Raw genomic sequence first — 23617 nt, 5'->3', positions numbered from 1 at the left:
GCTACATTGATTTCTGTCTTTTTTGTTTGGTTTTGTTTTACAGCAAACACTGCCTGATAATGTCTTCTTTAAGTCCCAATCTTATGCAAGTTAGCATTTAGTTTATACTCACATTTAAAAATATTTATTTTTTCTATCTGATTCAAAAAATTAAAAAATAAAAATATTTATTTGTTTTGAGACTTTATTCACTAAACCATTGTTTGGTTAAGTGTTAAAGATACCTGATGATAAAAGTTAAATAGAGCATGTATGCCAAAAAAAAAAAATGCTTTTCCATATAAATGGTAAGCTCTTTGAGGACAAGGACTGTTATTTTTATGTATTGGTTTTTGTTTGTGTCTTTTAAACTTCCTGTTTAAAGTATGCCCCTAGGAACCAGAAACATCAGGACCATGTGGGAGCTTGTTAGACGTGCAGAATATTGGGCAGCCATACATACTGAAGGAGAATATTCATTTATTACAAGATTTCCAGGTGTGGGGTACGCACATTAAAGTTCTAGAAGCAGTAATTTATAGCCCATTGGCTGACAGAAAGAGTGCAACAAATAATTGTTAATGTATTTTTATTTTGCCTGTTGAGAGGGTGGTCCCTAAAATACCTTATCCTCTGATAGAAAATTAAAGTTATAAACCATCTCACTAGAAAAATTCATATGTGTGCATACTAAAAAATTATTATAAACCATTTCCAGGGTTGCAATGGCTCTTCTGAGGCCAACTCAAGGAATGTTTAGGTCCTGTGGACTCCAAGTTTAAAATCTCTGGGTTAAAGGAAATAGACCAGTTGAAGGCAACAAAAAACGGAAAGAAACACTGTCAGTGAGAGGAGAATAAGGCACGTGGAAGTGAGTTTATGGAGAGTGTAAGCCAATAATATTCAAAGAAAAGGAAAGGCAAAAGAAGAGGCAGAGAGATTTAGCACTGAACATACTAAAGTTATTACAGAAGTGCCCGCTTCTTCCATATTCTTGAGCATTAGAAGTCACAGTGATTATTATTGCCTGTTATTATTATGACTTGTTATCTTTAAAATTCCAATGGAGTAATTAAGCATTATTTTTAACTTTTAAATTCTCTGAAACTTAGAGGCTCAGCTTTATAATAATCATTTTGTGGGCTCTCCTAGCCATGACTCACAGCCATCAAGTCAAAACCTTTCAACTACAGAAACAGATGATAAGGAAGTTCCTCTTCTTTTTGAGACAGGGTCTCGCTCTACCACCCAGGCTGGAACACAGTGGTGCGATCATGGGTCACTGCAGCCTTGACCTCCTGGGCTCAAGAGATCCTTTCACCTCAGGCTCCTGAGTAGCTGGGACTACAGGCACATGCCACCATGCCCAGCTATTTTTTTTTTTTTTTTTTTTGAGAGAGAGGGGCGTCTCTTTATGTTGCCCAGGTTGGTCTTGAACTCGTAGCTCAAGCAATCCTTCTGCCTCAGCATCCCAAAGTGCTGGGTTTACTGGCTTGAGCCACCACACCAGGCCCAGGAAGTTTCTTGAACCAAATTAATTTAGGCTAGACATTTGCTGTGGCATGTGAATAACAACCCAGACCAATTGCTACAAGTATGTATAACCCCAAGTGAGGAGTTATAAGCACTGGATTTGGGCACTGGATTTAGCAAACTAGGTTCAAATCCTGGCACCAATACTTCTTAGATTAGGCAAATTATTTAACTTCTCTGAACCTATTCACAACCCATAAAGAAAACAAGGAATAATATTAGTGCCTATTTTGTGGAGTTTCGTAAACTTGCTAGTAACTTGTTTGTGACTTGCGTGTAACTTGCTCGGTACAGTAAGAATTTTAAATGTATTATTAACTTCGTAGCTGTTATTACTAGGCATAAACTATTTTCTGATGAATTAAATATTAATTTTACTAGAATTCTACCTAACAAGTGTGAATCCCTATGGGTAGTTCTTAGAATTGTTATGATTTTCTTTGGAAATATTCTACATTTCTTCCTGATCCCTTTACATTCTGACAAAATTCTTGATTTGTTTTTTCAATTGAATCGACTCTGAATCACCTCTGTAAAAGTATTATACTGTCATTGCGAACTCTATCCTCAGAGTGAAAGCAATCAGTTAATTGCAAAGCGTACCTTTCTGATCATGAAGACATAAATCACTGGATTGTATACAGTGTTGGATTTAGCAAAGAGGTACGAAACAATAGATATTGTTGGAGTGACCAGGTGACCATGACCATTAACCACCAAGAAGCAGATCACGATATAAGGCATCCAACAGACCAGGAAGGTGAATATCATTAAAAAGCACATTTTGGCCAGTTTCTTTTCATATTTTAAAATCTTGATCACTTGAATTGTCTGAAGATCTTCCACGCAACGAAGCTGCCGAAAGGAGAAAGAAAGGAAAGGGCTTTAAAAAAATAAAAGAAGGGCTTTCTTTTGTTATTTTTATAACAGATATTCAGACACTATTCTCGGCCCCACCTAAATGGAAAGAGAACTGAATGGGACCTTGGGAGGCTGACTTCTGATCCGAGACTCGTAGCTGAGTCCAGCTTTAACCTTGCTGGGCCTCAGTCTCCCCACTCACAACATAGGGTGGTTGAGCTACATAGCCTCCTACATCCTTCCGTGTTTTTTTAATGTTCTCGAATTTACTTAAGAAAAAATAAAATGATTTTGCCTAGATCTTCAAATCTCTAAAAGACAACTGGAAAGAGTCACGATAAAATGGAAACAATTTCCTCACGATCCTGGAAACTCTAGAGTGCAAGTTCTGGAGTTCTCAAAGCAGACTGCATACTCATGTCATGTCAGGAGTTCTGCATGATGAAGCCTGCAGCTGGCCTTGATGAGAATTTAATCCCCAAGTCCATTCTTACGGAAAACCAGTTTTTCAATTCACTGCTAATGACTATAAAGTAGAATTTCAGGAGAAATTTGTTTGCGATTGGCTTCATTAGGGGCTCACTTGCAGAGAACAGCACTTGGTAAAACTCCTTCCTCTAAAATCAGCCTGTCCACTCCCAGCCTGTTCCCATTAAAGGCATGGAGGAGTGATGATGTACAGTCTGAATGTTCTTTGAGTTTCTTGAATATAAATTTCTTTTTGCTGTTTCTCCTATTATTATAAATGTGTTAGAATAATACATGGGCAAAGAATATTTCTGCACACCAAAACTACGTTCCTAAATAAAAATAATTATCTCTAAACATTGTAATAAGTTATACGACTTTTACTACAAAAATACAAGTACTTTATATATTGATTTTTTTAAGTAGTTAGCATACTGTTGATACAGTATTGATTACTTTATGCTGGGAAATTTACTGCATTTCAATGAACTCTAAGTGTACCATTTAGTTCTGGTATTATCATAAAAATTAAGAGGGCCAGGAGCGGTGGCTCACGCCTGTAATCCCAACACTTTGGGAGGCTGAGGCGGGCGGATCATGATGTCAGGAGATCGAGACCATCCTGGCTAACACAGTGAAACCCATCTCTACTAAAAATACAAAAAATTAGCCATGGCGGCGGGCGCCTGTAGTCCCAGCTACTACTCGGGAGGCTGAGGCAGGAGAATGGCATGAACCTGGGAGGTGGAGGTTGCAGTGAGCCGAGATCGTGCCACTGCACTCCAGCCTGGGCAACAGAGAGAGACTCCGAGATTCTGTCTCAAAAATAAATAAATAAATAAAAATAACAAAATTAAGAGAAAGAATTTCCAAAGAAATCATTTAGAACATGTGCTTACAGTATTTCCAAATATATTTTAATTAAAATTCCCAAATTGCTGATATCCAAATTATATTTAAGGAACTATATTCTTATCAAAATCATGTATTCAGATTAGCAAAGAATAGAGAGAAATAGGAAAAATTTAAGTCGTTGATTTTTTTAGGGTAGAGAGACTGTGTGGGGAAAAGTGGGTATTAAATTTCTGGTATTCGGTTGGTGCAAAAGTAATTGTGGTTTTTGCCATTAAAGGTAAACCTTTGAAGGTAACCTTATTTAAAGGTAAATAATATTCCTTTACCAGTATGCCAATTACTTCAAAAAATCAATATATAAAGTATTTACATTTTTGTAGTAAAAGTAGTATAACTTATTACAATGTTCAGAGATGAAGATTTTTATTTAGGAACATATTTTTGGTGTACAGAACGGTAAATAATTTACCTTTAAATAAGGTTACCTTTAAAGGTTTACCTTTAATAGCAAAAACCGCAATTACTTTTGCACCAACCGAATACTACTATTCTGTGTGCGCAATTCTATTTTAAAAGAAACTCTTTCATTTAATGTGATAGAATATTATTCTATTTTCAAAACATCATTTTGGGGGAGCTTCCCTAGAGTTTATAGGAAGGCTGTGGAGTTTTGATAAAAGCTCTAGATTTGGAATTAGAAGATCTAAGTTTATATCCCAGATTCACCACTTTTGCTCGCAGTGTGATATCAGGCAAGTCAATAACCTCCTCCAAGAGTAAAGAAGAAAGGAGGTTAAACAAAAAACCTATTAGAGTTAACAGAACTTGAGTTCCATTTCCACACGTATGACTTTGTGGGGTTGTTTTTGAGGTTAAGTAGTTATTTATATTTGAACTAGATATGAAACTAACACACTCGTATGTATATGTACATTTATGATACTATAGGATATTTGGAATCATTATTGACTCTTCAGAGTTTCCATTAACAAGTAACATAACCACATCTCAGTTAACTGCCTCCCAAACCTCCAGTATTTAGGTCCAATAGTTTTATCTGTACCATTTTCTGGGCAAGTCAGTCTTTATCCCCTCTATTTATCAAAGCAGAGCACTCATTTATCTATCTTGGAATTACATGCATGCTGGAGAAATTAATTTAAATAAATGTTGGTCTATACGTCCCCAGTTCCTCTTTGGTATAAGGAGAAGATCTTGACTAATGTTTTAGATTATTTGGGTTCATATATGTGAAGTTTTCATGATTATTTTTTATTTATCTCTTTCAGGCCTCTTTGTTTCATTATTTTCTATTCCTTCATTCTGCTCATTAAATATCTTCCCAATAAAAAATTCTATTTCATGCCTTACCCTCTTTATTCAATCATTTGAGGATAGTTTTCAAAATTGCTATGGATCAAGCAATTTTGAAATGATTGGCACAGGCACAAATTTGCCCTAAAGAATGAACCACCTAAAACAAATTCTTCAGAATTCTCTATTAAAGTGTTCTTTGGCCGTATAAATGGCTGATGCCTAGTACTCATTAATCCAAGACATCTGTAGATTTTCAAAGAATTTCACTGTGAATCTTCATTCTCAAGTGTGTAGCTATGTCTCCATCGTTGTTATGAGTCATCTCTCTCTGAATAAGGAAACAGAGGCAAATTACTTGCAGTGAGCTCTCTGTTTCGGTAGCAGCTAAAGTCAAATCTCTTCACACTTTCACCCCTTCTCCTGTCTTCCCCCTTCTATGTCCTCTGCTTGTAACTCATTCCAAAAATAGTCACTGATCACCTACTCATGCAGACACTATTCTAGCTACAGGTGAGAAAATACATAAGACCCAGTCCCTGCTCTTGAGGAATTCACGATTTGGTGAGGGTGATGCACACTGAGCAGGTAGAAGCCATGAGGGAGGTAAACAGGGAGGATACGGTAGTACACAGGATGGGTAACTCGTTCTGAGGGTTAGAGCAACAAAATCCTGCTGTTAGCCTTGTGAGGGAAGGAGGAATTAGTCAAGTAAGGAGGAGAGACAGAATGTTCCAGAGAAAGAAAATGTGCTAAGACAAGAGGTAAAATAACAAGTCAGTGTCTGAAAACAAGAAATATTACCATTTGCCGCATCCCGAGGTGGCAAGAGGAGGGGAGTGTCAAGAAATGAGGCTGGACAGGTAGACAGGAGATGCCATACAGGACCGGCCAACCGCACCCAGGGGCTTTATTTTTAATCACAAGGACAGTGGAACTTCTGAAGGTAATACTTAAGAACAACTACTCTGGTGGCAGTGTGCAAAGAATGGAATAGAGGAAAGCAAAATTTTCTAAAAGGACAACTAAGTTTTTTTTAACTGAGTCCGTGGCAGTGGGAGAGGAAAAAATGTATATACTAAAAAATATAGGGCTGGGCACAGTGACTCACACCTGTGATCCTAGCACTTTGGGAGGCCAAGGTGGGTGGATCATGAGGTCAGGAGTTCAAAACCAGCCTGGCCAACATGGCGAAACCCCACATCCACTAAAAATATTTTTAAAATTAGCCAGGCATGGTGGTGGGCACCTGTAATCCCAGCTACTCAGGAGGCTGAGGCAGGAGAATTGCTTGAACCTGAGAGGCAGAGGTTGCAGTGAGCCAAGGTTCTGCCATTGCACTCCAGCCTGGGCAATAAGAGTGAAACTTTGTTTCAAAAAAACAAAACAAAGCAAAACAAAACAAAAAAAATTTAAGTGCCATGGATAAGAACTGATCAATAGTTGAGTGTTGGGGGAGACATGGATAACACTCAGTCAAAGATTATTCCCTAATTTCTGGTCTTGGTAGCTAGGAATGATGACTATTCAATGAGAAAGCAAATGGAGGAGTAGAGGGTTTTAGGGAAAATACGACAAATTAATCTTTACATTTGTTAAATTTGATGAGTCTGTGGACCATCCAAGTGGAGGTGTTCAATAGGCAATTGACTACCAGGATCTGTTAGAGGCTGGAAGAAAGACCTGAACTGGAAATAGAGATGTGATCAAGCTTGTGTCAGAAGGAGAAATCCTGGCCGTATGAAAGACCACTCAAGGCCAGTGTGTAGCATGGGACAAGAGCTAAACATAGGATGCTGGGGAGGCCCAAAGAAGAGAAGCTCTTGGAAGACATAAGAAGATGGGGCCAGAGAGTCAGCAACAAAGACAGCAGAGAAAGGCACCCTAGAATCGATGGCAGGAGAACATCACAAGAAAGTAGAAGTTGTCAATAGTCTCAAACGCTGAGGATGCTAGAAAGGAATAAAAAGGTGTCCACGGGATCACATATCTGGGAGCTCATCAATGACCTGAAATGAGGGCTGTATTAGTGGCAGTGTGGTAGAGGAAGGAGTCTCCAGTTTGCCTTAAGTTGAGGAATAAGTGCTAGATAAACTTACTAAACTACCAACTCCCTGAACTACAACAGAAATTTCTTTCTCACAGTTCTGGAGGCTGGGAAGTCCCAGGTAGAGTAGCTGACAAGATAGGTATCATTCTGAAGCCTCCCCTCTTGGCTGTTATCTCACTGTGTGCTTCCATGATCTCTTATTTATGCACACGTGGGAAGACAGAGAGACAGAGAGAGAGAGAGAGAGAGACAGACAGAGAGAGAGAGACAGAGACAGAGAGAGACAGAGAGAGAGAGAGAGAGAGCAAGCTGTCTGGTGTCTCTTCTTACAAGGACACTAATCCCCTAATCCCATTAGACTAGAGCCCCATCCTCATGACCTCCTCTGACCCTAATTACCTCCCAAGGCTCCACCCCCAAATACATCACATTGGTGGTTAGAGATTCCACATAGGAATCTGAGAGGGACACAAACATTCAGTCTATTAACAGTAAGAAATTGGCACATCTTATATGCTCAATAAATATTGAGTAAATGCATGCTTACTGAGTGACAACGTGGCACCAAGAGTCACCAATGGTTCTTTGAGTTAGCAGTGACAAAAAGGAGAAAAATAAAGTGATAGCTAGAGGGAGCTGAGAGTAGATTGCGATTTAAAAGAAAAATAGCCTGGTAATATGGTAAAGGGAAAGGATCAGTGGTAAGGGAGAGTGTGAAGATATAAGTGAAAGAGAAAATTATTAAGAGGTGTCTCTGGGGCACGGAAGGGGGTGGGGAAGCAATCAGAATACAGAATCGAGTTGGTCCTGGGGGACGTCTCCTGTCGCCCTGTAACTGGAGAGAGAGGTCTAAGAATCAGTGGTTTGTGTAAAGAGAGGTAAGGAGTCAAAGGAACCCTTGATAATGGCTTTGTTTTGTCCGATAAATCAGAAGCAGGCTTATTTGATAAGAATGAGAGGAGACAGTAGGGCGAGAGATTACAATGAGAAGTGAGATTGTGTAATAGAGTGTGGAGACACTAGACCACACACACAGGGATAGAAAGGTTGCTAGAACAAGGCTGAGAGGACATCTAAGTGTGGACAGATGTGTTTTGTTTTTTTTTTTCCAGCTCCTCTTTGCAGTTTGACTACAGGCATGGAGAAAATAGATGATTGAACTGATCTAGGGATTTTGTCTTTAACAAAGTTGGCATATGTAAAGAAATTTGAAACAAATTATTTAAAGTAATGCATGTAGCTAAGTCCGATTTTAAAAACAGGTGAAAGTTAGAGGGGTTTGACGGAGTGAGCAAGAGACTAGAGACGGAAGCAGAGAACAGAGTTGGAAGAATCAGTGGATGGGGAAGGAAACATCCATGGCTGATGATAGAGACTGGGAAATGGAGCCTGCTCCACACTGGGTTTGAGTTCAAACTGGAAAGTTCTTGTTGGCACCCAACGTGAAATTGTTTGTGGTCAGTTCTTACCCTTTATGACTCTGGTGTGATTGCCAAACCAAACATCTGTGCTGTTCTCTAGTCAAAGTCATATGACCTTTGAATAAACAAAGTTATGGGAAGTGTGGAACTCGCTTTTTTAAATTCTTAAATTTTAAGAGTGTTCGATAATGTAGGGTTTTTTGGTTGCTGATTTTGTCAGTCAGAAGCTTTTTCTTTCCTTCTTTTGGTTGAGAGAGGGATGTAGAGAGAGTAAATGCTATTCCGCATTGATCTTCCCAGAGAGTGACTCATAGCATAAAATTCAACCAAATGGGAAGTCCCCTACAACTGCTCAACCTCCGGGCAACTACTGATGACATAGGAAGACTTTCATTATTTTCCACACAAAATTTTCTACCCTGGATGTGGTTTCGGAGGGGGGCATCTGTAGTCTTCAACTCACCATTCGAATGGAATACAGAATATGGCCATAGCAATGGGTTATGACGCCCAGAGGCACCACCAGGCAGCCAAGAAATAAGAAAAGCACAAAGGAGGAATCGTTGGCATCCTTGGATTTCCAGTCCACAGTGCAGCCTAGTCCGTGTACGTCCAGGATGTACCTGTTCCAGCCCAGAAGAGGTGCTCCTGCCCATGCCAGTGAGTAGAGCCAGATGTAGGTAATGGCCCTCCAGGCCCAGGAAAAATTGATCACTCGGGCATGGACCACGCGAATGTAACGTTCATAGGCCAGCACAGTTAGGGTGGCAATGGATACAATCCCTGCAAGAAGAGAAAGTGGAAAAGTATAGCATGGTGCCGGGGGAAACCAGGCATAAGAGACGTGATACATTCTCCACTGGAAATACCTTACAGAGTATCTGAGACTGATAGAGGGCTAACAGTGTCTTATAGTCCCAAGGAAATTCTATTGAAAACAGCTATCCATAAAAGGAACCACAGAAGGGCAGTCAGTGGCTCACGCCTGTAATCCTAACACTTTGGGAGGCTGAGGGGGGAGGATTTCTTGAGCCTAGGAGTTCGAGACCAGCCTGGACAGCATGGCACACCCTGCCTTTACAAAAAATACAAAAATTAGATGTGGTGCCACATGCCCGTGGTCCCAGCTGCTCAGGAGGCTGAGGCTGGAGGGTTGCTGGAGCCCAGAGAGGTCGAGGTTGCAGTGAGCTGAGATCGTGCCACTGCACACCAGCCTGGGCGATAGCACCAGACCTCGTCTCAAAAAAAAAAAAAGAAAGAAAACATAAAATGGAAAATGCCATGCAGATTAAAACAAAGATTAGACAAAAATTAAAAGCCCTAAATCAGCCCCACCCCAAAGATGCTCCTATTGCATTACACTTTCTCCTGAAGAGAAATTCCAGAACGAGTAAGGGAGAGTCACTAGAGCAAGTGTCTCTTTTACTTTACCTTCTCTTGGCTGTCTCTGACTCAGCCTTTGAAGTTAAAGGGGATTGCAAAAGTGCAAACTGAATGACGTCGCAGTAAAATGACGGGGAGGATGGCCGCAACCTGCCTACTACCAGCAGATGTCAGCATACAAACTGTTCACACGCAAGGATTGCTGACAAGGGTTGGGGGTGCTTCTGGGCTTCCATGGTCTTCACGTATAACGCTATTTTGCAACAAGTCCTCTTTAATGATACTGTTTGTATATTTCTCTGTCATCTTCAGACAGTAAGGTACTCACTTAACAAGCACCTACTATGTGCCAGCTACTGCGCAGTGATGTCCAATGGTGACTAAGAGACAGAACTGCAGACGTCTGAAGGGAACGTATGTGTGTAAACACTGACAATGACCATGCAATGCGTGGATGCTACAGTCGCCACACAATGGATTGGAGACACAGAAAGGGAAGCATTTGCGCACAAGGCAGAAGCACATTCCAGGAAAAGTGAAGAAATATGTACTGGGGCATGGAGACGTAAAAGGACACGAACGGGTCTACAAACGATGACTCAAAGACGCCAGGGCTCACAGGACATGGAAAGAGGAATTTCGAGAGAGCCACATTGACAAAGGCTTCTAATTTTTAGCTAATATTTGTGTTATTTTAATTTTTTGTTTTTTAACCTTTTCCTCTATCAAATAATAAATTATAAATCTGTTACTCTCTTGTCCTTTTACACAATTAAATTCCCCTTGTCCTCCTCCTCCTTTTTCTTCTGAAATGGATGCTCATTCTAGCAGTAGTAGAGAATTTAAAACATGATTGGAGGCCATGGAAACCAGCTTGAAGGCTATTGCAACTGCAGGCAAGACATGATGGGACCTCAACTAGGATGACATTAAAAGGCATGAACAACAAAGTCTGGATTCCAGAAACATTTAGCAACTTGTATCAACAGAATCTGTCTGTTTATGGAATGTGAGGCAGGAGGGGAGAGAGGAGTTAAAAATAACTTTGAGGTTTTTGGCTGGGCATGGTGGCTCATACCTGTAATCTCAGCACTTCGGGTGGCTGATGCAGGTGGATCACCTGAGGTCAGAAGTTTAAGACCAGCCTGGCCAACATGGCGAAACCCTGTCTCTACTAAAAATACAAAATATTAGCCGGGCATGGTGGCAGAAGCCTGTAATCCTGGCTACTTGGGAGGCTGAGGCAGGAAAATTGTATGAACCAGGGAGGCGGAGGTTGCAGTGAGCCGAGTTCATGCCATGGCACTCCAGCCTGGGCAACAAGAGTGAGACTCTGATTCAAAATAAATAAATAAATAAACAAACAAACAAACAAATTAAAAAAGTGAGACTCTGATTCAAAATAAACAAACAAACAAATAAAATAACTTGGAGGTTTCTAACCTGCCTAAGGAACAGTGAGCGATTACATGAACTGAAGTAAAAACCACAAGGTGTATGCACAGATGTGGAGAAGACAATAAAATTGTGAGCTTCCTGGAGCATAAATATTTGTTGAATGAGTGGACGCAGAGAGACTGAAAGACAAGCAGTTCAAATGAAGAATGAACATAGGACTGGTCTCCTGGGAAGTAAGGGAGAAAAGGGTGTGTGTGGGCGGCAAACACGTTAAGAGGCCCGGAGGCAGATCCCAGCTCCCCGTGAAGTAGCCCCGTGACTTTCAGAAAATCAAACAATCTCTTAGACCTTTTTGTTTTCATGAAATTTAAAATCCCTTTATATTTTAACATCTAGTGATTCTGCAATTATGTAAGTATGAAATACAGAGGCCCTGGACTCAGAAAGCAACTGGCATAACATAGTTAATATTCATTTATCCTATGACAGGTTTGTTCTTCTGCGGGATTTGGAGGGTGTGGAGCAGTATTATTCCCAGTGTCTCACATACATGGCATCCAATAAATGTTCACTGAATAAATAAGTGAATATTTACTAAATACTCAAGCGATTGGAAGAAGATTGGGTTTTGGAATAGAGTGGAAGAAAATACTTCAGAGAGTAATGGTATAAGGCTGAGTGTAGTGGCTAACACCTGTAATCCCAACACTTTGGGAGGCTGAGGCGGGTAGACCACCTGAGGTCAGGAGTTCAAGACCAGCCTGGCCAACATGGTGAAAACCCATCTCTACTAAAAATACAAAACTTAGACAGGCACGGTGGCATGCATCTGTAATCCCAGCTACTCGGAGGCTGAGACAGGAGAATTGCTTGAACCTCGGAGACGGAGGTCGCAGTGAGCCGATATTGTGCCACTGTACTCCAGCCTGGGTGATGGAGCAAGACTCCATCAAAGAAAGAAGGAAGGAAGGAAGGAAGGAAGGAAGGAAGGAAGGAAGGAAGGAAGGAAGGAAGGAAGGAAGGAAGGAGAAAAGAAAAGAAAAGAAAGTAACAATATAATAGCAAATAATGGATTTAAATTCAAATCACAGTAGTGGTTATTAGGGCAATGAGAGTATCAAGGTGGATGACTTTTGTATTCAGAAGTCTATTTTTACCTTATTAAATTCTTATCTAAAAAGTGATATTATCATTTCTTTACCTGATATTATTCCTAGAAAAATATCTAAAAACCTAAAGATAATGACATAAGCTGATGCTAATGAAATACTGTCGGTTTTACGTAGTTTACAAACTTTCTTATTAAGTATAATGGTATTTACTTTTATAACTGCCTTTATGTGTTAAAACATAATTTGGCCTTCAACTTTTAGTTAATTTACACTGAATATGATTTACTCTTTTATAGGCAAGAAAACTCAGTAAAAATAATTACACTGTTGTAAATTAGTAAATTTCAAAGTACCTTAGAGAGGAATAAATGAGTTCTTATGGTGAAAGCAATAAGCTGGTAAAATAAACTGGTATGAGTATATCATGTTCATATATTCATTCATTCATTCATGTAGTCATTACTTATTGCTTGTGATGTTTCAGTCACTGTGCTAGAAACTACATATAAAGAGGTGAGTGAAACCAACCCTCACGGCCTTAGGGTCCAGTGGGTAAGAGAGACAATAGAAAAACAAATCAAACAAGCAAATCAGGGCAGTGCTATGAAGAACAGAGAGTGCAGGAATAGAGAATAACGTGAGGCACGGTGGGAAGGACACAGAAAGGGATGCAGCTGGTATTGGCAGGGTGTCAGGAAAAGACCCATTGCACTCAGAGCTGAAGTACGAAAAACCCCAGCCTTGTGATAAGTCAGGGTGCAAGAGGTTAGTAACATTTTCCTTCTGGTTATGTTGCTCAAAGAGACTTTAACATTGACTAATACAGTTTTTGATCATGCCTGTGTCTTAGCAAGCACAATGACTTTCAGGTGCCTGATTTCAGTCGTCATGTACCATGACATGTTAGTACAGACCTAGCAAACTTTGTATTTCCTAAGTCTTCCCTGATAGCACGAGCGTATCACTGAGTGGCAGTGTCAGTCAGACTGACTTAGTCTTCGAGGGCCACCCAACTGAGATGATCTAATCCACATCTGCCTTGCAAAATATGCAGCCCTTCTCCCATCAATGCTTTATTTACTAACAAATTTTGGTCTTGAGTTGGAATTAATTGCTGTATTCTATTTGAGTCCCACAACACTCTCCCAGGAGGATGAGAATGAAAGGACTGTTTTACAACTACTTTAGACCTTTAACTGATGTTAAGCCTTATTAACGGAAATAAAAACTACATGGTGTATGAGCAGATATGAGGAAGACAACCAAATTCTAACTTCAAATGGTGCATCCATTTCCGTGAACACTGAAAAGCAATGGGAATGATGAGTGCTGCAAACTAGGTGCCGGTTATGCACCAGCTCCCATGATCATCACTCCACATATGATATGCACTCTTTTGGAAAGAAGGTCTGTGGCTCCAAGGGTTAAGTAATTGATGTGTCCACTAACAAGTGGTGGAGACAGTTTTGAGAACCCAAGATTTACTTCAAATCCCGCGATTTAGTCTTAATACCACCTGCTGCCACTAGAGGGTGACTTCTACCTCTCCACAAATTCTACCAGTGGTGAAGTGATGTCTGTGCCTTCACTGCAAAGCTGCAGATTGATCAGGTATGAGCCCATCACTGTGCCGAGTAGGTCTTTTGGAGAAACCAGATATGCGTGGCTCCTACTCTCAAGAAGACTGCAATATTGTATTTTTATATCACACACAACATTGAGAACAATGTAAGATGATACGTGATCATATGTCAAAGTTATAGTGCAAAAACAAACCAGAAAAAGTAAAATCCCAGTGGCCTACTGGCTTCATTCAGAGATAAAGCTTAACTTGGGTCATAAAAGATGGAATAGGTGCTAAGGAACAGAAAGGATTGAAATGGGCATTTCTAAAACTGAAGCCTCCTTGAATTATTGCGAGAGTGCCTTGGACTCTGGCTGTGGAGCCGGGACCAAGAGGTGGGAAGGTCAGTCACTAGAGGGATGGCGCAAAGCTGAATCTGCCTTCCGTGGCTATCCATGGTCCACAGCGGGGATCTTCCATCTTTTTCTTACTCTTTTCCCTAATAGAATTTTGAAAAACTATGTATACAACCATATTTAAACTGTGACATCTACATTTTTTGTCTTAAGTTTAAAGAATTGTGTAATATAAACTTTTCAATATTGGAACCATTGGAAAGGGCTTATGTACCTCTAGTGGTTTTGAAGACAGCAGTCTGTAAAATCAAATCTCATTGGCATATCATTAGGCTTTGCCTAAGCTTGCTGCATCGGGATACACACCATGCCCAGGCTGCAAACTGCCCGGCATGTTCACTCAGCTGGCAGCTTTGATACTGCCGTTCCTTCTGCCTGAATTGCTGCCAAAGATCTCAGTCTGGAGAAGACAGATGTGTAAACAAATAATTAGGGGAATGTGTTAAGAGTTACACAAAGCTGTGTCGGGGAGCTGGAGAACGCAATGTAGGAAGTACTTATCTCTGCCTGGGGAACCACTGGGGAAGGTTTTAAGGGAAAGCAACATTTGAATTGATGAGTGGGAGTATTTTATCAAGTTGACAAGAGTGAGGATATTTCAAGGCCAAGGACACAGTATGTGTAAAAGCACAGAAGTGAAATAATATATTTACATGTCTACTCTGTGCTTCAGTTTTGAGTCAAATAGTTCTTTCCGATATAACTTAATGATTATACACTCATTTGCAATATTTATCAACAAACACATGTCATACACATACTGTGTGTCAGGCACTGTGCTAGGCAATAAGAAAAAAAGATGAATTATAAACAGAGAACTAAACTACTATAAAACAGTATGATAAATTCAATGATAGAGAAATGTGTTTGAGGCCAAAAGTCCTGTATTCAATTCCAGTTTTCTCCATATTACCTAATGAATAAATCATCTGACTTCAGATCAGTTTCTTTTTTCACATAATTACTATGTGACCATGGGAAAATTAATTAATGTTCTGGAATCTCAATTTTCTCACCAGTAAAATAGGGATAATAGTACCAAAATGCTGTCTCATCGTGTGGGTGTGGGGGGTGTATTAAATGAGAATATAAATATGTTTAGTAAAGTGGTAATGCATAAGGTATTATTATTATTACTGAATAGTTGAATATCTGGGAGCAAAATTGCTTTAAGTAGTAGAAAGTGGGTGGAAGGCATGGGAGTGGACACGGCTCTGGAGCTGAAATATTAATACAAGGTGTGTCTATCAATGTACAACTACCCAATAATACAGCTATTTTCTCACTTTGGCCACTAGATGGCCACATTGACTAGCTTATCTATAGTTCAAGTATCTAGACTGGGGTAAGCGAGTTCACACTAAACAGAAGAGCGTGCTTCAAAAAAGGCCATGACCTAGACTTGTTAATCCTTATCTGTTAGATAAAAAGTTTAATATAACAAAACTCATGCCTTCAAGGAGCACAGAATCCAGAGAAGGAGGTGGAAGGAGAAACTCTGCCTATAGTGGGAGGAGGAATACCCAACTCAGGAGATTTTCTGTGGAAAGCAGGTACCACCTGAGTAAGTCTTAGATATTAAGCACACTTTAACGAGGTTAAAAAAAAAAAATGATGGGGAAGAGGCAGCCAATCCTCTTATCCTATTCCAGGAAGAGAAAACAGCTTATGTAAATACATGGAGACCTGACAGAGCTTGCACTATTTGGGTGCCTGCAAATAATTCCAAATGTTAACAAATGTTAGGATGGAATTCTAAACAGAGAATGAAAAGACTAAGGACTCTCCTAGGAAAACCCTTAAATGCCATGCGTGGAGCTTGGAATGTGTCCCGAGGGCTCTGGGGAGCCATTAAGTTGTTTTTATTCACTTCCATCACTGTATGATTCTAGAGAATTTTATTGTCTTTTGATTTGGCTTTTGGAGATTTTCCTTATGGGAAGTTCCCTTGGACTGCAATGAGGAAAACGGATTGTGCACCACGCCTGGTTCTAGGGAAACCTAGTGGAGAAATGTGGTTACTGTGATAAGGAATGAAACTGATGCAGTGGCACTAGGGAAGGAGAGACGAGGAAGGTCCACCATATTTAAGGAAGTTAATCTTTGTTGGCTGTGGGAATGAATGAAGAAGAATCAAAGGAAGTCTTGGGTTACTGGTTTGTTATAATTAATAGATGATGTTGCATTGACTTAGAAAAGAAATGAAGGAGAAGTAAATTTGGAAGTGAAGATGATTAGGGGATAACTTACGTCATCATAGATTCTCTGGATCATTTTGAAGAGTATCTGAATGGACTGTATTTCAGATTCTCTACCTATAAAATGGGGCAACTGTAAATACCTGTCTTGTGGTCTTGAGAGCTGGCAGGGTGGATGAGCACACAGTAAAATCTTCCAAACTAAGTGCATGCATTTTTCTCAAATTAATGAAAATTTTGCTCATTCAAAAATATATCGATTTATAGCGATTTTAAAGGATGCAGTTAAACTATTTTTGTTCACAGATAGTAATGGAAACAAAACTCTATGAAGATTGCTTAATAAAGACGCTACTTTACTAAGTAGTGGTCTTTATGAAACCATCCTTAGAAGCTTTATAAAATTAATCAAGGAAAAAGGGACAAGGGGAATGTAAAATAAACCAAGCCTGCGGTACATTCACCCTGGATTATGAGGTCAGCTTGCTCTCTGACCTGCTTCCTTATAGTTGTTTGCCTCTTGTCCCAGAATCACGTAGACCCTGTGACAAAATTATAATTCCTCTTAACTGCTCTATAGATAACAGCTTGAACATTATATAATGTTAAGTTTTCCATTTGAGATATTCTTTCAGGTCCTACATACCAGTGAAACTACTGACATCAACTTGCCTGAAGGATCCCACGAGAAGCTGACTCACCAAAGAATGCAGTTTCCACATCCTGATGATTTCATCCCCATGTACTCCAACCAATCAATGACCCCAATTTCCCATCCCCTTTCTCCTCATGGTCCCCTTAAAAATCCCAGCCCAGAACTCCTCAGGGAGATGAATTTCAGGGTCTCCTCCCATCTCCTCGTTCAGCACCCACTCAATCATGGCTGTTACCATGCAGCTGGCATACCATCCTGTTGATCCTATAATATCTACTCATATTTGAACAATATTAAAGAAAACCAGTAAATTTAATATGCCTGAAAAAGCTTGTTCTTTTAAGCAAGTAACCAATTCTTCCTTGAAATCTTGTTTATAGTGCTTATTTGTTGAGAAAGTTTCCCTCCTCCTTTTTATTTAATTGACAATAGTAATTTCAGTCCACTAACACTTACAGAGAGTACTTACTATGAGTCAGGGACTGTTCTAAGCAGTTTGCCTGTGTTATCTCATTTAATCTTCATAACAACTCTGTGAGACACGTAGAAATTATAATTACGATTCCCATTTTACAGATGAAACTGAGGCAAAAATGGTTTAGTCATTTGCCAAGGTCACGAGCTAAAAAATAAAAGAGCCAAGACTCGAATCACACAGTCTGCTTCCAAAGTCCATGTTGTGCTATACTTGTTTTCTAATTCTCCTTTGAGAATTATCAAAAATTTTATATTAGTGATGTAGAGTCTCTACAGGAAGCGTATTTAATCCATTATCTGCTACATATGTTCTGTAACCATGTCCACCTTTGATATCAAAAGAAGTCATTTTTTAAACTCAATATTCTTACATTGAAGAATTTTAGAGAAAATGAAAGACTACTTTCATTTGAATAGTATCTCTCAGCTGTCAGAATGAGTGCTTTCCATTTGACCAATAAAAGCAGTTTGCTACAACAACCAAAATGATGGTTGGTGTTTATTATATATGTTTTTAGGCATTTACTAGATGTCTATTAAATTTTTCATGTTCAGTAGTCTTCATGTTTAGTGCACAATGACTCAGTTCCAAAGGAAACCCAGGATAACATCAAAGTTAAAACCCTTTCCATGGGTTAAAAAACTAGGATTTCAGGCCCAGTGTGGTGGCTCATGCCTGTAATCCCAACACTTTGGGAGGCCAAGGAGGGCAGATTACCTGAGGTCAGGAGTTTGAGACCAGCCTGGCCAACATGGTGAAACCCTGTTTCTACTAAAAATGCAAAAACTAGCCAGGCTTGGTGGTGTGCACCTGTAGTCCCAGCTACTTGGGAGGCTGAAGCAGAAGAATCGCTGGAACCCATGAGGTGGAGGTTGCAGTCAGCCGAGATCATGCCAATGCACTCCAGCCTGGGTGACAGAGTGAAACTCCATCTTAAAATTAAAAAAAAAAAAAAAAATTATGATTTCAGGTAATCAACTTCTACAGAAATTTATTTCTGACCATTGTGTGTCATAACTACCCAAATGCTTGCAGTGTGTTTAAAAAGGAGAGCCCCCTTAAGAGAGGGCCAATGAACGACCAGAAGAGAACGACTGAATGAGGCAGGCCGCACGCTGTGGTCTGTGGCTAGCTGCTCAGTTTAGAATGCCGCACTGTTGTTTCCGTTGTGGTCAGTCATGCTATCCTTCAATGGTATTTCACATGCGTGGAATCCTTTTTTCTATTAAACTTAGTGACTTTTTTCTTCTAATAGGGGACACAGGGGCAAATAGTTGATGTAGTTGTTAAAGCATACGGACTTTTTTCGCCGTGAGCATCCCCTCCTAGGCTACACTGGGCACCTGTGCAGTAGCTTGGAAATCATTCTGGGCTTATCTTCCCTCTGTTATCTTTGGTTCTTTTAATATCAGTTCCCCGTGTTCTCTGACCATTCTGGCTTCAAACTTGGCTTATTTTCTGCCTGTAGTCCCATTTGGACAGATATCCTAGCCTTAGACTCTTTGACTTGCCTCTGATTTGACAAAGTTTTGTTTCCCCCCAGTAATTGCCTAAACTTCACATACCGTAACCAAGGAAAAGGAGTGCCCTATCTTGGAATAGGACCTCATTAGAACTTTTTCCACACTTATGCCTCTGTTCGGCAGGAAAGGATATTGAACAAGATGGTTAACAATGAAAAAAAGGCTCATTATTATACTAAGAGACCCAATAAATATCCATTATGACCAGAGTCTATGGGCTGAGTGGGAAAAAACACTTTGAATATAAAGTAACTTCTCTGTGGAATTAATTAAGGTTCAGAAGAATCACAAACATAAGCACAATGAGGCCAAAGTCTAAAACACACACACACACACACACACACACACACACACACACACACACACAAAACAGCTGGATGAAAGCACTTAACAGGAACTGAGAATTCTAAATTCTAATCCTAAATCAACTGCACTCATAGAATAAAAGTGTGAAGTTGTGGTACCACAGATAAAATGGGAGGCATACACTTTGTTTCCAACACTTAAAATTATTTCATGAACACAGCAATCTAGGTTTTATGATAACCCACCACAGTATGCTCAAGAAAACTGCATCAGACTCTGATCCGCTTTAGGAACACATTGCTTTGCTTAGTCTTCCCATTCCTCTCTCCCCTATCTCATATGTGCTTTTAAAACCAACAGAAAACCTTTCTTGGGAAACATTTCTAAATTCATTTCTGTGCCTCATACCATTCCCACTATTCTAGTGCAGGTTCATATTCCATAAATGATTGCTGTCACCCATCTATGACTAAATTTCTTTTGTCTATGCAGCCTTTGTCATCTTCCTGGGAAGCACATACCAGATTAATCATTGACTGGACTCTATGTGCCATCCCAGATCTCCGTGACCCCACTCACAAGCTCCCACTCCCAACTGTGCCCTATTTGCCTTGCTTCCCAGCAACGGTGGCTCTATGACTGTGGTTACAAGGCTTCAGCTGCTGCCACTGTCACCACCAATGCACACCTACATGCAGAGAGTGCCTCGCTGCACTGGACCCACAGAGCCTCTGGCTTCCCTACTGGCTGGCTGCCTGAAGCTGGCTGATGCAACCTAGAGGCAAAGGGACATTAACACCTCATGGAGCAGAGTTGGACCAATGATCAGGAGACAGGAAGAAGCCAGAGATTAGATTGCTTGCCCTCTCCTCTCATCCTGTGGGTTGTTTCAAGCTGCATTAGTATCAGGTAGTTTCTCTGAAGACGTCCTGCAAGACCCAGTGACCCTCTGTGGTCAGCTCAGTGGTGCACCCTCTCTCTCAGATTTGGCCTCCTCCCTTCCCTGCCTCTTCCTCTATTCCCTTACTCTTGATTCCCTGGGATTATGTTCCCCAGTAAATCATTAGCATATATGCTTTGCCTTAGGCTTTATATGTGGGGAATGTGTGCTAAGATAATCATCTTATTACTTTCACAAAGCCCTTTCTAGAATAATGACCTGCAAATCTCCCTTCGCGTAGCATGCTGGCTATTAAGAAACTGTGTTATTTCTTGCACTACCTAGTCAACCTTCTCTTTCACCATTTATAACTTCCTTAGTGCGTACCTCGCTCTGTCCATCCACGACACAAACAGACTATCTTCATGGCTGCTATTTCCTACTTAACTGTGTTTCGGTACAATTCTGTGTACTATGTCTTACCTCTCCAATTAAATTGTAAACTTAAGCATGATATACTTAAATATGTCTTTGTATTTTGACATCATTTTGGCACCTAGAATAGTACAAGGCATTATTATGTATTTGTTGCTGATAAAAGTTATATACACATGACCGACCATGTTTCTTCCCAAATAACAAGGAAAAATCCTGGAGTAAACATGGTCATCCCTGTAATTAACCAAACTCAGGTGAAACGTTGCTTAGAAATAGCCACAGTGACATTTCAATGAAAAAAATTTTTTTCCTCAGGAAACTAGCAATACACAGGTTGGAAGAACATAAAACGAGGCCAACTCCCTGCTATTTTACCTAAAGGATCTCTTTTTCAACTCAAAATATGATTTGACAGTCCTTACATGATAATTTTTGACTATTAAAAAATCTATAAAACATTCATTTTTACGAGTGTTGTAAAGTCAAATGACAATCCTGTCAGATTTATCATCTCTTATTCTCTAATCAAAATAATACATTATAATAACTTTGTTCCATACGATATTTTATAGTTTTCAAAGTACTTTTTAATGTATTTTTCTAATTAGATCTTTCCAGACATGTCAGGCAGGAAAATCTCATTGTCCCCATTTGATGAGAGGGTGAAAAAAGGGGCTGATATCCGTGACTAGCCTAAGGTCACAAGACTAGGAAGGTTCTGTTTGAATGAGAACCCAGATCTTCTGACTGTGAGCGTGGAGCTCTATTTGGATTTTCCCCAAAAAGATTACACAAAGCAAGTTGTTTCTCAGCAATGGTGAAGCTTGAGGTCTTTTTAATTCTGTGAAAACATTCAATACATGAATAAATTGTGGAACAGCTCTGTGGCCTGCAATGATGAGTCTAGTTTCTAAGTGTTCGTTCCTAGATTATGAACCTGGAAGCAAATGAAAAAAATCCGATATCCCAAAGGAGCAAATTAAAAATATGAGGGAATCTCACAGGCACTGAATTAAATCTTCATTGCATCATTTATAATTTACAAAGCTCTCAAGGGAGCTCAGGGTTTAGGTTTTAGAGCAGGTGATAACAACACTGATTCCATTTAAGTCATTTTCTATTACCCTGCTGCTGATGCAGATGGAGAGTACGGAAACGCAGTCAGAGGGTGAGTGTGACTCTTTTCTCAAGAATGAATACCATGGGCTCTACTATAATTGTGTGTAAGTAATTAATCAACCAGAAAATGTGATATGATATCTCACGACCATATGAGGAGAATGAGAGAGGAAGCTTGTCATATATAATGTGCTAAGGAAAAACATAATTGCTATATAGCCTGTGCAGTTCTACATTCGGGCAAAATGCTTTAAGTTTAAAACAAACATGTGAGGTGGAGGCGTTGGGAGTATAAAGCAAAACCCATATTGGTGACCAGTGTGGAACAATTTGGACAGGCAAGAAAAATCTCATTTCCTTGAAAGTCTTAGTCATCCTGATCTGAGAATGTCAAGTAACGAAGAACTAAAAAATATTAAAAAAAAAAAAAAAAAATATGAAGGTGGGAGAAGAAAACTTCACAAATAAGAGATATTTTCCCCAAGACCACAAAGTAGGTGTTAGAACAAGGCTAGTTCCCAGACCTATTCACATTCTACCATTTCAAGCTTCTCTTCCACAGTCAAATTGGGGTTAACATGAACTCTCCTCTTTGATGTTCAATTTAACACCTTCTGGATCAGAGCAGCATGTCTCTTTCCCTTCAAAAGAATGCTGTTTCCGAATGCCAGCTTTTGAAATAGGTACATACAAAACTACTGAGGAGACTGTTTAAAATGCTGATTCCAAGGCTCTGCCCTTGAAAATACTTGATCCAGTAGGCCTGGGTCAGAACCTGAATATCTGTATGTTTAAAAGTTACCATTGATGATTCTGACTTTCAGAACAATGGGTCAAGATTAAAATCAGATTTTCCTTTAATATAATTTCTATGACTATTTGCTGATTCCCCAGCTTCTCCTCAATACCCATTACTGGTGCAGGAGCACAAGAAACCACTCCAGATGCCTCTGAATCCTTCAGTCTCAATCCCACACCAAGAGGTGCACGGCAGAGGGGTGCCCCTCTCTCCCGTCTCTGACAGATTCTGTAGCCAGCCCATTTCTGGTCCATGCTGACCTCCATCGTTTTCAGCAAAGCAACACCACCATCATTCTGTCTCTTTGTCCAGGCAGCAGCACAGAATTCAGAATGTATTTAAGGACTTTAATGTTCTATGGAATAGTTCTCTTCAATGAGAAGATTTTCACGTGTATGCTAGGGTTTCAGCAGTTTAAGGCTTTCTTCTTTGCTCACTGTATCATATTTTTTTGCATACCCACTTTTGTATTTATTTATTCTAGCTTATTTCATCTTATCTAAGAATTCTTCTACATCTTTAAGAAACAGAGAATAAAGAGATATACCTCAAGCCTCCAGTGGACAGACTAGTTTATATATATATATATTTCAGATATAAATGAGGATCACTCCAGGCAAGGAAACAGTGCATACTTACAATTCAGTGCTATGGTGCCTTTTATGTGTGAAATCCTTCATTCTTCAGAGATCTTTCTATATCAACACTCCTTCATCCTTTGGAACTTGAGAACTTTCAGGAAAACCTTCTGATTGTTTCATACCGGGCTCTAAAACTTGCTTGCCTTTGTCCCTATCTGCTGCTCAGTGGCTGCATATTAGGAATTTGGAAATTGCCCCAACAGAACTGAACCATTCATTTGCATTA

At 39.8% G+C, this 23617-nt stretch overlaps 1 protein-coding gene across 1 annotated transcript in view; it reads right to left on the bottom strand.

Moving 5' to 3' along the window:
• The window catches only part of OPN3 (opsin 3), a 47116-nt gene that overhangs the window by 2036 nt on the left and 21463 nt on the right, over positions 1-23617 (bottom strand). The window contains exons 2-3 of the mRNA XM_023216184.2: positions 8945-9264; positions 2116-2367 (exon numbers count right to left, since the gene is read on the bottom strand). Of these exons, the coding sequence (XP_023071952.1) occupies positions 2116-2367; positions 8945-9264 (572 nt within the window). The remainder of the gene's footprint in view (positions 1-2115; positions 2368-8944; positions 9265-23617) is intronic.

The sequence above is a fragment of the Piliocolobus tephrosceles genome, chromosome 1 (genome assembly GCF_002776525.5).
Source record: "Piliocolobus tephrosceles isolate RC106 chromosome 1, ASM277652v3, whole genome shotgun sequence".
Lineage (NCBI taxonomy): Eukaryota > Metazoa > Chordata > Mammalia > Primates > Cercopithecidae > Piliocolobus > Piliocolobus tephrosceles.
This window is presented reverse-complemented; position numbering and strand designations above follow the sequence as displayed.